The sequence below is a fragment of the Harpia harpyja genome, chromosome 14, assembly GCF_026419915.1.
Source record: "Harpia harpyja isolate bHarHar1 chromosome 14, bHarHar1 primary haplotype, whole genome shotgun sequence".
Classification (NCBI taxonomy): Eukaryota; Metazoa; Chordata; class Aves; order Accipitriformes; family Accipitridae; genus Harpia; species Harpia harpyja.
Window position 1 is genome coordinate 33176925 of NC_068953.1, and position 18779 is coordinate 33195703.

Consider the following 18779-nt stretch of genomic DNA (forward strand, 5'->3'; position numbering starts at 1 on the left):
AGGCAACGGCAGAACTCCCCGAGCTGCCTCACAGAGGCCGGTGAGATGATGCTGTGTTTGTACGCCCCTGAGTTTCTCACAAAAAGTGGGTGGCTTGGTGAGGCGGTCTAACCCGTCAAATATGCTCTTCCACACATACTGAAGGCTGGAGGCCCAGCTCTGCGCCAGCTTCACGTGTGCCCATGGAGGAGCTTGCCCAGACCTGCACACTGAGGAGAACCGTTTGCAGGGCACGTCGCTCCTGCACCCCCAGCCTGCAAGATGAAGCAACCCTTCAGCCCAGCTATCCTTCAGGACCCCCTCAAGCAGCAGCGGTAGGCAGGTATGTTTGCTGGAGGCCTCCAGTCCTGCTGTGAAGCATAGCGAGGCCACCCTGCACCAGCAGTCTGTACACCTAGGGACCCTGCTTCGGTGGTGGGCCATAGTGTATGTTGTTTTCTGTGTCCTCCATACCGTTTTTCTGTGAAGCGTGTTCCTGAATGCTAGCTTGTAATCCTGCTAGTTAATCATAGAATCATAGAATCATTTCGGTTGGAAAAGACCTTCGAGATCATCGAGTCCAACCATTAACCATGCCCACTAAACCATGCCCTGGAGTACCCTGTCCACTCACTTTTTTAATATCTCCAGGGATGGTGACTCAACCACTTCCCTGGGCAGCCTGTTCCAATGCCTGACAACCCTCTCAGTAAAAAAATTTTTCCTAATATCTAACCTAAATCTCCCTTGCCTCAACTTGAGGCCATTTCCTCTTGTCCTATCTCCAGACACCTGACAGAAGAGACCAACACCCACCTCACTACAACCCCCTTTCAGGTAGTTGTAGAGAGCGATAAGGTCTCCCCTCAGCCTCCTCTTTTCTAGACTGAACAACCCCAGATCCCTCAGCCGCTCCTCATAAGACTTGTGCTCAAGGCCCCTCACCAACTTAGTGACTTAATGACCTCAGGTTTCCCTGTTGCTCAAAGTGCTCCAGTGCGACAAAAATCAAACACCAAAAGTTTGAACATTACAGCAGGGGACAGCACTGGACTTAGTTACATTCCATCATATGGCCAGATTTATGAGATCAAATCATGATTTTTATGCCCTTGTGCAGATAATATATAGATCTCCCCATAAAGATTAAAAATGGAAGATGTGATGTGTAATATTTAAAAGCTCACTGAAGTGCGTTTCGCCAAGAATGTTTCTTACGGTGAATGATGAACTTAGTTGGTTCCTCAGGCCTTTTATTAGAAACTACTAGATCTTTCTACTGCAGCTAGCTGATTGTCGTGGTTTAACCCCAGCTGGCAACTAAGCACCACACAGCTGCTCGCTCACTCCCCTCCAACCCTGTGGGTGGGGGAGAGAATCAAAAAAAAGTAAAACTCATGGGTTGAGATAAAGACAGTTTAATAGAACAGAAAGGAAGAAAATTATAATAATAATAATAATACAATAATAATAAAAGAACTGGAATATACAAAACAAGTGATGCACAATGCAATTGCTCACCACTCGCCAACTGATGCCTAGTTAGTTCTCTAGCAGTGATCTGCACCCTGCCGGCCAAATCCCTCCAGTTTATATACTGGGCATGAGGTCATATGGTATGGAATATTCCTTTGGCCACTTTGGGTCACCTGTCCTGGCTGTGCCCCCTCCCAACTTCTTGTGCCCCTTCAGCCTTCTTGCTGGCTGGGCATGAGAAGCTGAAAAATCCTTGACTTAGTATAAACACTACTTAGCACCAACTAAAAACATGAGTGTGTTATCAACATTATTCTCATACTAAATCCAAAACATAACACTGTATCAGCTACTAGAAAGAAAATTAACTCTATCCCAGCTGAAACCAAGACAGTGATGGTGATTACTTTGTATATAAAGGAACATATGTGAGATCAAATGCTCTTTGGCCAATTATGACTGGACTTGCTCATAACTATCCAAATTTGAGACTTGTAGCTGTTCTTGAGTGTAAAAAGTAATCTTCCTCATGACAGCAAAAGTGAAAAGCTGTCCTAATGTAATTGTATTACATTCCAATCAGCTAGATATCAATGCTCCCTGTAACAGCTGTGTGTCCAACTTCGTGTTCTTTTGTTTGCACTGGGGTAGCTATACCAGTTGCTTAGCACCCAGTCAAATTCCATGTACATGGAAAGGCCCTTCATGGAAACACCATTTTTTTTTATTCTTGGGGGTTTTTTTTGAGTTGTTAAGATTTCTGGTAAGATTCACTAACTACAGAGTAGCCATTTGCTACTAACAGGCTATTTTCTATCATGGTTTTCTATGGTGACTTTTCTCATCTATCCCTTTCTATATCCTAATTACTTGACTGATTCTGGTTCTCTTTTAAAGATAACGAGAACTTAAAACATTACATAAACTGTAACGCATGTATGTTTTACACAGAACTACAGGAAGTTATATATAATCTGTAGATGAGGCTTTTAAACCTTTGGCAAATCGTGTTTTAATTAACATTATTAATTCTCAAAATTGTTAACTTGATGAAATAGCCTCATTGTACATACAGAATTTTTCACTTTCTCAATCAATATACCAAAAGCAGTATTCCCAGCTTGATAGGGCAAGTATGTGTTTTCTTTTTGAAGTTACTGCAGCTGCAAGTGTTGTACTACAAATGACCTCTGAAAGACTGCAGGGGTCCCAAAGGGAGTGGGTTATATTTTTTAACTTCCTAAATTTAAGTTCCTAACAAACATTCTCCCTCCACCTCATTTTGGAGACAGTGACTCAAACAGATGGTTATTATAGAAAATTACATACCAAAATGGGAGGTAAAAACAAGGTACATCATATCAGTCCAATAATGCACGTCTTTCTTACTTTTCAGTTTCTGGAAATAATCTTTTCCATACAAGCCAGCCACAGATGGGGAAGTAGGATATTCCCCCTATTTAATGCAAACTGTGCATCATCACATATGCCTTCAGCGTACCCACAGTTACTAGTTACTTCAGAACTTTTTTTTTTTTAAATCATGGTTTAAACCTATCTTTATTACTGAAAAATGCAATGTTAAAAGTAAGTAAAAATCTTCATTAAAGATCTATTTTATAGAAGATTTTAGTACCTATTTGCTATTTTTATGTTAACAAAGCATAACAGTTAAAAGGTCACTTTAGATTACACTTTAGATTACACCTTGAAAAGTCATTAAGTGCTTCAAAATATATCATTACTTTAAAATGTTTAAGAGAGAACTCTTCCTCATTTGTGAATCTATGCTATAAACTTTGTAGTTAACAATGCTGTTTAACAATATGCAAGACAGTGCAAATGAACATGAAACTAGATAGATGACATCATGTTATAGATATTTAAGGATTATACCATCCTGGGAGGCAAACCTTCACAATAAGATAAATTTACATTTCCTAAAATGTTCAAACTGCTTTGAAAATGCTTTTCAAAGGTGACAGATTTTGCATTCCTAAGAAGGTGAGGTCTTCCATTTTAAAATGTCAGCATTGGGCCAACTAATTTATACATCGTTGTGAGTTTCCATTTCCATATTAATCTTACATCATTCGATGATCCAAGTTTAAACTGTCGGTTACCCTTCTGTGTCTAGTGCCACCCAGCACCCTTAGGAGAAGCACCAGGGCTACCATTTTAGGGATTTCTTCTGTTTCACAGTCTAATAATTTGGCCAACATAACTGCTTTGGTAAAAGAATTGAGTATTTATTGAAACAATTAACTCTAACTTCTTCTCTTAATTAAGGGTTCTTGAGTTCAACAAGCCCAAGTCAGATCACTACAGGAAGAATTTCTTCTAAGGAGAGAATCAAATGAAGCGGCAAGGAAATCATTCAGAGCACCTACTGTAAGTACCTCAATTAGATATTGTAAACATCTCCATGTTTCCTGGTCTTTCTACGAGGCTTCCTTGGTCACACCAACTTCCATTCATCTATGTTAGCAATAAAGTCCAAATCCAAGGACTGTCCGTAACGATAGACAGCAGCGCTTCTGCATGTGCATTAAGAAAGTGAACTCTAGTCTCAGCATTAAACGCAGAAGTATTATCCACCCAGGAAGTGGTCTGTAGAAGCAAGTGCCATCTTCAGTTCCTCTTGTAATTCATCCACAGCTTTCTAAATTTTCAGGCTGTGTTAACTGTATTAAGGCACTGTAGCTGTGGCATCATGATAGAGTACATTCTTCCAAAACTTGTGATAAATTGGGTAAATATTGTAATAAGGAAAGCAATTGAATTCAGAATGAAATACCCAGTGTTGTTTTTTTTTTTTTTAATTCAGATGAATTAATTGCAGTACTGATGTGACCAGAGGTTTGCAGATTTGCAAAACTGTAAGGTTAGCTTTTAAAAGGCATGTAGTTAGTTCTTTTCTCAGCTTTTTGAGTTTGCTTCTAGGTTTGTCTCATCATACAGAATAGGATTCATTCTGCAGCCTGTTCTCCTCCTCCCACCTAGGAGAGACTTCAGGGTTGCATAGAGGAAGTCAAAAAAGATATTTCACATCATTTAATTATGAGCCCTTTAGCTGCCTGAGTAATGTTGATGGAGTCCAGAAAAATGTGTCTTGTCTGCCTTAGGCAGCATAAAATGGGAACATGCTTGAGCTCAGAGGGGAAAAAGGCACATGGAGAGACTGGAATGGGGAACTTGCACTTGACAAATGACCCAAGCATGAGAAAATTTACTGGCAACATATAAACACTTCATCTTCTGAAAAGCTTGACATTACCAGAAAAGAAAGTTACCCTGTACCTTTTGAACCCCCCCCCCCCCCAAAAAAACCCAAACCAAATACCCATTGTCAAAGCCTAATTTCCTTCTGAGCTAATCAGGCTCCAGTTATTTGAATCACTTTTTCTTTCCAGGAGTTGTATACTGGTGTAATGGGTATATCGTTAAGCGTCCCTCCACTGGAAGAAACAAATCACAGTTCTCTATTGCTCCAGTTTCCATCCCTGACTTTCTACTGTTTTTCTTGATGTTATTCACCTTTTACAATCATGGCAGTGACAAAGGGTAAGGCCCATATATCTGACACACCCCTCTCTGCCAACCCCTTAGAAAGTCAGAACAAAGAATGACTTGTGAAGGCTGCCTTGTTTAAGGTGAAGGACTAGAAGTTTATTACAAGTATAGGGGCTGATCCTGCACCCACTGAAGTCTATGGGAGTTAGGCTTATGAACAGGAAACCTCTCCCAATGTGTCTTAGCTGTCTTCAGATTCTTCAGCTGTCCAGTTCTCTTGGCTATTCCTTCCAAGTCTAGAGCTCCAGAGGTGGAAATTATCATATCTTGTAGCGCATACCCAGACAAGTAAGGGGGTCTGATCCCACCAAATGGTAAGAGCTTATAATAAGCATGCCCTGCTTTTGGGTATCGACTACTTTTGCAGACCTAAACTCTCTTTTTTGGTTTTTTTTTTTGTTAATATCTTTGACTTCCAACTTGGTAGGAGTCAGATTAAATGTATAAACTGTGAGTGAGATAGGAGCATGACTTAGTTATGATGAACAAAATACATCAGCTGACATAGTGCTAGGCAACCCCACTGCAGTCAGTCAGGAAAATTGCTGGTTACTAGCTAAAAGCATTACAAGTCTCTTTCTGCTAATAAGATGGGGGGTACAACGAGGCAAGTGGAGTAAGTATTGTTTACTTAAAATCTCCACTCCCTAGTACTATATCAAGCAACTACTCTGAGTATATTGATAGATGTCATACACAAAATTCTATGTCTTTCAGACAGGACAAAGAAATGGAGGATGAACCTAGGGAGGACTGCCCTGTTTTCTGTTGCACCAAACTAAGGGTATTAGGTTCAAAGACTTCTGTTTAATTATCTTGACAGGTAACCAGCGAGTCTTCTAGTCTTGGCATTCCTATCCTAGTTTTGCAGAAAAAATGCCTCACCATCTTTGAAAGAACAGAAAGACAAAAGTGGCTTTGCTAATGGAATGTCTCCTAGAATGGCAGAATCGTATTTCAGGAATATCAGATCATCCTGCTTTTCCATCATGAGCCTTAGGATTTCTAAATTCAAACAATTTAGAATTTAGATCACAAACTACCGTCTAAATAGCCATTTAATGAAACTCAAGAACCCTGCAGAAGCCTGCATTTTTCTTAAAATATGACAGAAGGAGTATTTGTTTTGAGGACAAAACTATCTAATTTAAAAAAAATGCATGGCTGTGCAGAGTTTTTTTCAGAAGTAAAATTCATGAGGAAGCATCAATGTCTTTAAAGCCCTGTTTAAATCTCAGGTCAACATTATAGTTGTATTTTGTTGTAGCAAACATGACACAGAACACAAATAATTCCATTTCCATTAAGTAAAAATTCTCCTAGACTAAAATGAACTTACCTCATATCAAGCTGAAACTATTCACTGTATATGCAGAGATGTAGGAAAACATAAAATTTAGATTGTCATTTAGCTAGGAAAAAATATGACTTTTAAGGATGAAGAAAACTACGGAAATGGCAATTTCTACAGCTGACATGTCAAAACGAACCCATAAAAGAAAGTATCAGGACAAACACTGCTTGCTTAACGTAAACCAATAAAGTGAAGTCTGCCCATGAATAAGTCAACAAACTGTGACTGCAGTCTATCAGAAATGTAAGTATGCTGACATGCTCTCTAATATTTAAGACAGTGAACATAATCAAGACTTATGTGGCTTGTGGTTTCCACTGATTTTGTAAGTGCTTTTGCATAGGAAAACCATATTTATAAAGTAAGTAAAAAGATTAATCGCTATTTGTTCAGGTCTCTCCCAGATATCTTCCTATGGATAAAGCTTGAAAAACAAATATTCAATACCTGACAAAAACTAAAATGTAACAAGTACATTACAGCCTGAAATATATTTCAGGCAAATAATTTTTCAGGTACTTTTCTCACATTGCCTGCACATCCACAGAGTTCATAAAACAACTAAATGATGATTTATGCATGGTAACTTCCTTGGCAGTAATTGTCATGCCAAGGAAAACTTATTTACTGATTGCAGACACCCATACAGTAACATAAGTATTTTTTTATTGCATGAACCAATCAATCAGTGTGAAGCATAGATGGTGAATGGTGAAAACAGAAAATACAATGTTCGTTTTTCCTTTATTTCTAAAGGGAATATCTAAGCTATATTGTTGTCACTGAGAAGTGGGTCTCTGCTCTGAAATGTAGAGCAAAATAATGTGGGTTGACCTAGAAACTGTACAGTTTCTGTGGTTACAGAGCTAAAATCATGCTGCAAACATGAGGCAACAGAACATAAATTACTATGTTACCTATGTAACTTGGCTCATGTATTTGTCTTTAGAATCACAGAGAATTCAAGAAATGTCAACATACTAATTCTGAAAATCAGATCAACAACAACAAAAAAGAAAATGACCCTAAATCTGTAGCACTATTTCAGTACTCAAAAGCTGTACTTAATCCACAGGAACTACAGTGAACTTGTAAAGGCTGAATACCACATCAATATTCCCAGCACCAGCTAAGTAACTTCATAACTAATCTATTGTTTTATTTATGAATATTACAGCTCAAGCTTGCTCAAGTTCCACAAGGACTCCATGACAATCTTTAGGGTGAAGAAAAATCACAGGTTTGCCATGTGCACCTATTTTTGGCTCTTCACTCAATATTCGTATCTTTTTTTTCTTCAGTTCTGTCATAGCCGCTTTTATGTCATCAACCTTATAAAAGAAAAATACAGTTCACACAAATGAACATATTACATTGTATTATGCAGATTCTACATTTAGAAAAAATAATGTAATTTCTTACTAAAATATTATTTCTGAATTCTAATATAATTCTGAAAATCAATTAAATTATAAAAGTTTTAAAACATCTAGTCTTAAAAATAAAAATCCTACAGAAGTTTGCATTTGTTATTTGAAGATTTTATGAAATATTATTTAAATAGATTGTGCTATATTTAAGAAATTAAACAAAAATCACTCATACACAAAGCCCATTGATTTTTTGATGTTGTTACTTTATTAGGACTCCATAAATAATCTAAACCCTGCATTACTATTACTAAGAAGATCATACTGCTTTCAAACTATCAATAACTAAAGAAGAATGCTTCCCTGTCTAATTGATGACAGAACACTGAGTCATTAGATGCTGGTAAAAAGGGGGGCAATGGGCAGAAGGTAAAAGGAAAGTCCCTTTTAGATTTATACATCCTCCTTCTCAGCAGGTTAAGGTTCATAAAATTTCCTAAGAAAAACCTGGGAATTATCAGAAACATACCCAGAATATGACGTGGTTTTTCTATTGAACTTAATTTAATAATAGCCTTTAACATAATAATTCAGTACAGTTTCCTGCAGAAATACGTAGTTAACAAAAACATGTCTACACTGTATAATGTGATCTTAAGTCTGATGTCATGTCATCAGATGAAATTTGAATTTTCCCAAACCTTAAATGCATTCATTCTTTGAAATAATAAAATTATCACTCAGGTTAGCAAATCCAGAAGTCAATAATCAATAAAGACCTAGAATTAAAATAATAGCATTGCTATTTTTGAAGCCTGAGGTGACTGGACATAACTTGGTGAATAAACTTGCATGATGGCATTGTAGGGAAGAAGGAAATACCTAGCTTTTATTCAGAGAAACAGACATCCATTAATCCCTACTCATTTGCAGCAGTTTTGTTCATAAAAATTCTGAACTCACTGCAGTTCTTCCTACACACAACTACCAGTCTGCTAAAAAAAAAAAGAAATGACTGTCAAGTTTTATCTAAAATAAAACAGCACATGTAATGTGTGCCATAGCCCCCTCCAGGTTGTTTCCCCAAGCAGAAAAGCCACTGCAGCTGCTGCTCCTGTCCTGCAGAGATGGCCAGAAGAGGAACTGTGTCTGGGCTCAGCTGGAATGAATTACTGCACCCTCAAGGAAGCAGTGAGAATAAATAGTGGAAAGCCTGTGGGTGCATCAGTGTTAGGAGAGTATCAGGCTCAGATTTCTCTCTTATTTTACCAAGTGTCCAGCATGCTTTTCATTGCAGGTATTAAATGCAATTATACCTGGTCAGAAATAATTTAATTTCTTCTTAAAATGCTTCTTTTGTCTGAAACAAATTTCCCTATAAAAACATGTCTAAAATTTTCCTTTGAATAGTAAGACACAAGGAAGAAATGAAAAGCATTTTGATAAACTTGTGAGGCTTCCCCTCCAGTATGGAAAGAATTTTTACAATTCAGCTTTTTGTAATAAAATTGTTCATAGAAAGATATTTCTACAAAATATTTTTTTAATTTCAAATGAACAATCAATTGACACTGAAGTTCTTTTATACTTTTTCTGAAAACTATTTTTGGTCAACTTCAGAAGATGACATATCTTTGAAATTGTAAGATTTTCCATTCTGTGGAGAATGGAAAATTGGAGGAGGGAGGTTAGTATCTTTTTGATTGACTATGGTAGTGACCAAATCTGTTTTCAGTCCCACTTAAACAGCAGGTCAAAATGGACTGCTTTTTTCTCCATGTAAATTAGTGTATAATCTTCCATTGGTTTTTACGTGGAGACAAACATGAGGGACTTAGGGCAATCTTTTTTTTTTTTTTTTTTGTGTAGAGACTCTATTAATGAATTACAAGACTTCATTTAGGAAAATCTGGCTGCCAGTAGTACTAGCTAACCCAATTAAAGGAAATTAACAGCTAGATTATGACTCCTGGCTCGCTTGACCTACTGTATAGAGTTATAAATTTTTAACACAACACTTCTACATTGTCCAACATGGTATAATTAGCATGTCCTGTTCTTCTCAGTTTTCATAATTAACAGTATGAGTCCCCTTGACAGCCATCTTTGATTTATCTGCAACAAGATCATCTCTCATACAAAATGGAGATCTACATAGAACAATTTCAGCTGGTAACAAATATTTCTTGAAATGTCTTAAAAGGGATTACATATACTTGAAACTCTTGGGAGCTTTGAGCTCTTTGCTGAGAAATGCCTACAACTTCTTTGTCTTCTACCTATAAGTAAGTACCACTGGTCTTTTACAGAGGGCTGGAGGTCTTTTTCAGTCTTACTGCAAATCACTTTTCTTCTACACCCCCCATTTCCAGTCTTACTGCAAATCACTTCTTTCTTCTACACCCCCCATTTCCTAAGTTCAGCTGAGGTCCTTCACATTTCTATAGCAGAACTGCCTAGCAATACAATTTAGGGTCAATTTAAGCAGAATTAATTTTCTTATTCTTGAACATCTGCAAATAGACAAACTTAATGTAAGAAAAATTGCAATGCCTGTGTGTATGCAAAATTTCTCAATTCTCAATGAAAGCATGCAACTGCAAGTACTGGTCTTTATAGATGTATTCTGAAAACAATTTTTACTCACATCAGTAATCCCATTACTTTTTATTATTACACTTTGCATGAAATAATAGAAGTTTGCAAGACTCAGATCTGTAAAATATTAAAAACATGTATCATGGGCAGCAGCATGCATCAAACATCTACACTAAAACATGAGTATGCTAAATAAGATAACTACTTTACCCAGCACCTTTACGTCTTGTGTACTTCCAGACCAATCTCTCTTTGATTGACAAGAAAGAACAGGACAGAAGAATCTCTGGAGACTTTACTGCTGTTTGTAAGTACAACTGACAATCTTTTTTGACTTCTGTATACAATTATCAACTAAATATCAAACAGGAAGAAACTTCTGAAAATCTAAACTGACTTAGCTTAAACTTACAACGCCATCTTTTTCCAGTCCAGATGTCCTTTCTAGGTCAGGAAGTCGATGCCTGTTAAACAGCCTTCACAAGCCCTTGGGCTTGTCCATCTTCCACACTGGATACTTAACCCTCCCCTCCTCAATTTAATCTTTAGAGCATAAAAGAGGAAAAAATTATCATATAGCTCATGAAATTGAACTGTGATTTCCAAAACAGAAAAAAGGCATGTTTAAGACTTCTTATGCAATATAAATTCTCACAGATATGACAGCCTTATATATTTGTTCTTGACAAAGGTCTAACCTATGAAAAAATTATGCATACTTTAATATCTCTATCTTACTATACGATATATTGTGTTAAAATACCTCAATGCAGATATGATGCATTCCTCCAGTCTTGTTTTTTTGCAGAAAGCTTGCAATGGGACTTTTCTCTCCTAAAGGATGCAGAAGTTCCAGCTTGGTATTACCCAGCTCCACAAAAACAATGTAGACACCATGTTCAGGAAGAGCAACAGTCTCGCTCACCTGTGCTCCTAACACATCTTTATACAAGGACTGAGCTTTCTCCAAATCAGGTACTGCAATTGCTACATGATTAAGTCGGCCCAGTTTCCACAAAGAGCTTGGAATGTTTTGAGAAAAGGAATTCGATGATGATAGAGTTCGTATTGCAGGAGCTGGAGTCTGCAGTCTGGTAAGAAGCCCTGAAAAAAAGTGAATAGCACCGATACAATACTTTTGAGAAAGTATCAATATCTGCTCTTTCCCCTTTTAATGAGGCCTATATAACTCCTACGTCATAAGCACACCAGTGTGAAAAGCTGAAGGTACAGAAACCAAGGAAAGAATTCTTCTGTAGTACTAACAGCTCAATGAAAATTTTTTTCAGAGACTATGTAATTATTCAGAAGTATTAAAAAAAACCCCAAACACGAATTTGGTGTAAATGCTTACATATGCCTGTTAAAAAGAGGAATACATGGCCAAATGTAATGGTCAACTGTATAATGTACTGAAAAGTGACTTCTGAATTTTTCAGAGCTTCTTACAAAATAGAGAAAGAAATGAGGATATGCCTATACATCTAAAAGTTATAACAAAACCCAGGAAAACCCAAACAAAACCTTGGACAGAACTGATACTGCGAGAACCAAAAGAGAAAAGACTTGAGCTCTCAGCTGTCAGAGCTAACTCCAGTAAGGAAAGAAATGTGTTGCATCTGAGGCTTAAGGAATCCTAAAATCTCCTGAGTTTGATTTAATATTTTCCCTTTCTCCAATGATTAAGACATTTGCCCTTCTTACTTTTCACATGCCATACAAGTCTTCTACTTCGTTTCACCGATCTGTTTCATGATGTTTAGAAATATTTCAGTTCTAAGTGCTGTGAACAATATCATGTCCAACTGATCAATAATAATTTAGAAGATTATCTTTAAAAGGTCAAAATCATAATAGCTTTTTTAATGTAACTAGTGCCACTGACTTCAGAGTGACTTACAAAAGAAAAAGCGTATGATTTGGCTCATCATAAATGAAAAGGTAATTACAAAAAAATACTGGATGACCATACGACACAAAGGTAAGGGCTACCATGTAGACAAAAGATGGAGAAGTCATGGAGAAACTCAGTGTCATGAAAAACTGCTTAGATATCAACAGAACTCTTCACTGACTGCTCTGACAAGGCAGTACTGAACTTAGCACTGTGTCGAATTGCTGTGCTGCTCACAAATAGTTCTAGGGTTGCTTGGGTTTTTTTTAAATCACTAAAAAAATACAAAATGAGGATACTTACAAATGAATTACATTAAAAATTAATCTGTCAGAGTACTAGAATCTGGAGAGGTTGGGGCTAGGGGAGAAATTGTGATCATATCAGTTGTTTCTAGCATCAGAATTAGAATTAGATGAAAGGATATATTCATAACAGCCGCACTTTGATTTCATGCCAGTTTGCTTTAGGCCATGTCAGAGTTCCCAATGCCTCAAGGCCAAGCTAGAGGCATCTCAGCATTCTGGAAGTCTTTGAGGCATTCTTAGCTTTAAATTCACAAATGTGCTATTTTGCTAAGAGATTGTGCTAAGGATGCACTGAGATTCTGGATGGTGTGCAATACACTGAGGATAGCCTGGCGTGCATTTTTTCAGACTCTTTATACTCTGTAAGGTTAGTAGTAGCTGTAATTAATCAGCTAGCTTCACTGTATGAAACTGTATGAAACATTTCACAGGAATTCAAGATTCTACAGCTATCAGTTTTTCTTCACAAAGATAACTGATGCAGTCCTTAAATCTAAGCCTTTCTGAGCATTGTGCTGTGATGAAAAAGTGTTTGTGTGTATTTGAGACTTAAAATTACAACATGCAATGTACATACTTCCAAAGACTTAGTATCACAAAAGTAAGTCTATTCAGAATCTTTTGATAATACTAAATCAACATCCTACATTAAGTATTTCCAGAAACTTGCCTAGTTCTGCAAGTAACTGCCCTGGAGTATTTCTTGCCAGCCTTTCCCACAGTACATCCTGTCATCTCCTTCATCACAGCCAGAAGTTCTGGACAATTCTTTTTCACTTGTTACCTTTAGGCTATCATACTGGCATAGTAGAGCAACTCAGTATTTCCAAGTACTTTTCAACTTTTTACATGTTAAAAAAAATCCCCTAGCAACTTCTAAACAGAAGAAAAATTCTTGTTTTTCAGATGTCTGTGCTGAAACTATTTTGTAGATAGACTTGCCATCTCAATGCAGCTGTATTGGGTGAACAAAGCAATTGCCTGAGGAAGCAATACTATGCAATGCTTATAATGTACAAAATAAGAAACATGCAGTATCTAGTTGGCGTAATTAGAGGCATGGATAATTAACTAGACTAGAGTTTGACCAGATCACCAGAGTAAATAACATATTAAAAAATTAAAAAAAAAAACAAACCATGCCCACCATACAGTCTTTTCTTTCCACCTAAGATTCTACCTAAGTAGTTCTGTTTCCTACAATCATTTCTTAAGACCTGATTCAATTCTTGCTGAAGCAAAGAGGAGGTCAGTATTCTACAAAAAAGAAAAATCCTTCCAAAGATAAGGAACTTTATCATTTATCATTACTTTATCATTTGTTATATTTCCTAAAGCCTTTTATTGCTTCATTCCTTCTTCCTAATATTAACAGACCACAGTTCAGTAGAAATACTACTAATGTAAATTCTTCAAGCAATCTTTACTGATGGGAAAGGCTAGGATTTTTCCCATTCTTTTTGACATCTCCCATCTATAATTCTTGCTGTACTTCGCACAGGGCATATGACTACATGGTTATTATAATTTAATTTGTATTTTGTCTACTTTCAAGTAAACTGACAGAAAGTAGAGAGACAGACTAACTCCAATATTACTGAAGCAATTGCAAAAAGAATAGAAAATGCTATTTCTGTTGGGTTCTGCCCAAGAAACATTTTATTTTTGTAGTGTTTACTGGAAAGATAACAGATTGAAGAAGTGAAGTATATTCCTAGGATTCTTGTAAAGTCAAGTTAAATGCCCATTCATATGACAGTATTATTTATGCATCTCTCCTTTTCCTCCTCTCACTTAACAGATTGGGTGGTGGAACTCTATATACAATTTTTCCTATGAGTATGTAGGGGCAGAGGACTCTTCAAGCAGGTTTGGGGTTTTTTTTCTTTTACTTTATTCTATGAAGTCTTGTGAATTTATCCTAGCTCTAGTCATATGCGTATAGAGCTTTAACTGAAACCCATAATTACCAGTATGAATTGACTGAGATTAAACAAAAAGCATTTCTGTTTTTCTTGCATTATATAGATTAGTAACTATGTAGATTAGTTACTTAAAATTCTGATCATCATCTTCTTCTAACCCAGTAATCAAAAGACGACCCTGCCATGAAAAAGAAACCTTTTCAGCAAACTTCAGATTGAAACCCCATCACTTCCATGTTTCAGGAAAGAAACACTTATGTTTATGCATATATCACAAAACTAGTCCTATTAACTGTTGTGGCTAAATTCTTCAATCACAAAAGCATTTCTCCACTGACTTACAGAATTATTCAAGTAATTCTTAACTTTCTCCAATGTTAAAAAAATTACTTTCTCTGCTGTATCTGTCCTGCTTGAAAAACTTGCATATGCTGACCAAACTCACCCCTGCTGTTGCATCTCCTGGTATGTACAGCATTTGCCTCTACTGGTTTTTTTTAAGACCTTATTTTTCAAACACTGACAACCAAATCTGAGTTTTTCTAGATATTTAGTCCTTTAGAGAAGATTCAGCTGATGTTGCTTTCATATATGATTGCTGGCTTCCTAGCCTCAGTGATACTACAGAATGTATGTCACCTTCTTCAGCTTAATTTGAAGAATATTTTTAAATTGATCTATTTGGGTTTTATTCTATTAATGGTTGACTGATCTACTAGTATTATGCACATCAGAGTTTAAACATGTACAGTTGTACCAACTGAGGCTTAGATTCTGTAACAGAGCTGATTATGAAGCAGCAAGTCTGAAGTACCCCATAAAATGAGATCCTCATCCTTCAACTATTTATTCGTAGGCTTGTTGCTCCTTATGTGGGGCAGTGTTCATTGACTTACATGGCTAAGTAATCAAACGCAAGCCAAATCCAACTGAATTCAGTCATGTTCTCTACGAGGAGGTTGTGCAACTGTGGGTCGCAGTAAGAAGAACCTTGTCACTGGTCACTGCTCTACTGTCAACCATTTCAGGTTGAGAAAAACTCCCAGGCATGGAGAGGATGCTGTCACCATAAGGAGTTTGGCATAGAGGGGCTGTGCATTAGCTCTCTGGGCCAAATGGAGAAAGGCCATTGTCTGGCCATTCTTAAATCCCAGCAATTTCACGGTGGCGTTAGCGTCTTGGAAACTTTGCCAGCCAACAAGGCTTAGGTCATCCATAGTGCTACTCTGCTCTGTGCTGGAGGTGGCTTTTGGGAATCAGGTGGGCTCCATAGTTCCTAGAAACTAATCTCACTTTGCTGCAGCTCTGGTTTCCTCCATTAAACTGCAATTATACAAAGGTGTTTTCATTCCCAGAATCCCACTGATCGATCACGGACAGCACTGAGTCTCTTGTTCACTCTTCTCCTGCAGTCTATGGCTACCAAGTAAAATAGTGTGGTTTAGGTACAGTGAGTTTAACCCGCCCTTTCTTAATATTAAGACAGTGAACAGTCCAGATAATTACAATGAACGGGAAATGATTTTGCATTTGACTTCCGAGTTGTACCTTAAAAAGACAAGCTCCTCCTTGCGCCTTAAGTATTGTCTGGAGTTTGCGGCGTAAGTTTATTCTAAGCCAGATAATGTCAGTTTTTAATATACCCGTCACCCGGATCAGAAGGCCTTGTTTTTATTTATAAAAGCAGTTCCGTTTTGTTGTGGCCTGTAAGGCTCTCACGTACAGCCTCGGGCCCGCTCCCGCACCCCGGGCGGGCAGGGGCGGCGCGATGCCGCCCTGACGGCCCGCCCGGCCTCAGCACGAAGCGGGACTGCCCGCCGCCGCGGGGCAGGAGCTCCAGGCCGGAGCGGGCGCTGACACCCGCGGCCGCCCCGGGCCCGAGGCCTGAGGCCGCGCCGCCCCCCCACCGGCCCCGCCGCCCGCCCCGGCCCGCCCGGCCCCCACGTTACCGGCCGCCGCGCGCCGCAAGCAGGCCGCCATCTCGCCGCCCCGCCGCTCGCACCCAGCCCGCCCGCAGGCAGGCGGGGCCTGGTCGCGGGGGAGCGGCCGCCCTCCGCCGTCACCACGGCAGCGGCCGCCGGCCCCGGGCCGAGCCGTCCCCCGGCCGCCCGGGGCTGAAGGCGCGCCCGGGCCGGGAGCCCTTCGGCGCGGTGACAGCGCGGGGCTGTGTTTGCGGGACCGGCGCCAGCGGAGCGTCTCGGTACGAGGCAGCGGCAGCGGCAATGGCTGTGTCACGCCGAGGGGCTGGTGAGCCCTCGCTGGGGCGGGTGGGCGCAGCTGCCCAGTGCCTTTCCCAGAAGGACAGAGCTCCCCCGGGCAGGGGCGGGCGCTACGGCCGCTGGCACCGGGCCGGCCGCCTTGGAGCTGAAGCCTGCGGCTGACTGCGGGGAGGCGGGTGTGCGGCGCGCCTCAGCCGTGCCGGTGCATGCTGCTCGCCTCTGCGGGGGCAGCTCTGGGCACTGCCTTTATCTGGAAAAAGCAAGTGCAAAAGGGGCCAGCTATAGCAAGGGACATCTGTAGAGAGAGAAAGTTTTCTGGCTAAAGAATTGTGCCAATGAGGCAATGAGCAGGCTGTCTTCTGGTGCTGCATTCCTGTTGTGCCAGGGGCATGGGACATGGCAAGTTGCTGGGATACATCCAAAATATATAAACAGCTCGTGCCATTTCAAATCGGATACTAGCTGAATAATTAAAAGTGCAGGTCAAAATCAGTGGTCAAAATGGGTATTTAGAAGTCCCAATATATAGAATCATAGAATCATTTAGGTTTGGAAAAGACCTTCCAGATCATCGAGTCCAACCATCAACCATGCCCGCTAAACCATGTTCTGGAGCACCTTGTGTGAAATGTATATTGGCTTTCGCAAAACGAGAACACTGAAATTTGCCTAACTACTGCATAAGCTACATCCCAAAAGGATGTTTGCCTCACTGCCACTAAATTAGGGCTTAACACGGGAAATATGTAGGTAATATATTCCAGGCATCAATTGTATTTTATAGTTTGTAGGCAATAAAAGGGCACAAGCAGAATATGTAGTTTCTTTTGATGAGATAAGACATCCTGTAACTCAAGTAATTAAAGGATGTGTAGATAGATTTGTGAAAACATAGAAAAACAGACATATGGACTCAAGGACGAGTAAAATTGAGAACACAAGTAAGAAGATAAGGAGTGATTTGTTAGCATGAGAACAGCATTTTGGGGGTCAAAGATTATTTGACATGAAAGATACGAGAAGAACAAAGGAAAACCAGGAGTTTAATGTGAAAATATTAAAAAGTGTGACTGGAGGAAAACGACAGGGTGAAAAGTGCAGCCAGAGGAAGACTACTGACTTCATCCCTTGCAGATCTCCGAAGGCCGCCAGAGGAAGACTACTGACTTCATCCCTTGCAGATCCCCGAAGGCCCCTCCGAACCACAAGAGATGTGTGCAAGGGGGGGTGGTCTGGGGTGGAGTTATGTTAATAGATACCTGAAATATTAAAATAACCCCTTTGAAATACCACAAACACAGTGTATAAAAAGGCAAGTTTGGGTATAACCAGCGCGCCTCTGGTTTTGACCATGCGCCCAGCGCTGTTTGCCTTTGTTCTATAATAAACTTGTGAAATTCAGGAAATTCAGCGTGAGTGCATTTCTCACACTTGTCTACATGCTTTTTGAATACCTCCAGGGATGGTGACTCAACCACTTCCCTGGGCAGCCTGTTCCAATGCCTGACAACCCTCTCAGTAAAGAAATTTTTCCTAATATCCAACCTAAACCTCCCCTGCCGCAACTTGAGGCCATTTCCTCTCATCCTATCTCCAGCCACCTGACAGAAGAGACCAGCACCCACCTCACTACAACCTCCTTTCAGGTAGTTGTAGAGAGCGATAAGGTCTCCCCTCAGCCTCCTTTTCTCCAGAAGGAGAAAAAATACGACACTTTCAGCTTCCAACCCAGGTTGTAAAGTGTCAGATACGTTTATGATGTTCAGAGAAGGACAGGTGCAGGCCATACTCATGCCTCTGCTGGCTGGGCCCTTCTCCACACAGTGTTTATTTGAGGGCGCAAAGTGCCAGTGAGAGGACACACGGAAGTTGCTTAGCAGGGCTTTGTTTTCTGTGCACTGGGAAGACTTCTTTTTTTGGTGGGAAGGAAACATGAAAGCAGCAGAGGAGCAGCAGAGGCAATAGCAAGAACAGAGTTAGAAGCTTGGTCACAGTTCTGGATCCAGGTGCTGAATGGCTGCGGATGGCGGGGAACAGCAGCAGGCAGGGTGAATGCAGCCCAAGGGGGCAGCCCCTGCAAAGC

General features: G+C 39.6%; 1 protein-coding gene and 1 long non-coding RNA gene across 2 annotated transcripts; one reads left to right on the forward strand and one right to left on the reverse strand.

Annotated features, from left to right (window-relative positions):
* Positions 1–87: 87 nt before the first annotated feature.
* LOC128150776 (uncharacterized) lies at positions 88–10693 on the forward strand. Its single transcript, XR_008238173.1, has 3 exons — positions 88–322; positions 3745–3846; positions 10591–10693. It is a non-coding gene; the product is annotated as an uncharacterized LOC128150776 (long non-coding RNA).
* On the reverse strand, positions 7027–16545 carry MCEE (methylmalonyl-CoA epimerase). The gene is made up of 3 exons (XM_052807330.1): positions 16427–16545; positions 11114–11454; positions 7027–7713 (listed from the first exon to the last, which is right to left on the reverse strand). Exons 1-3 carry the CDS (start codon positions 16455–16457, stop codon positions 7561–7563), a joined length of 525 nt encoding a protein of 174 aa, XP_052663290.1. The 5' UTR covers positions 16458–16545; the 3' UTR covers positions 7027–7560.
* Between the last annotated feature and the right edge of the window lie 2234 nt (positions 16546–18779).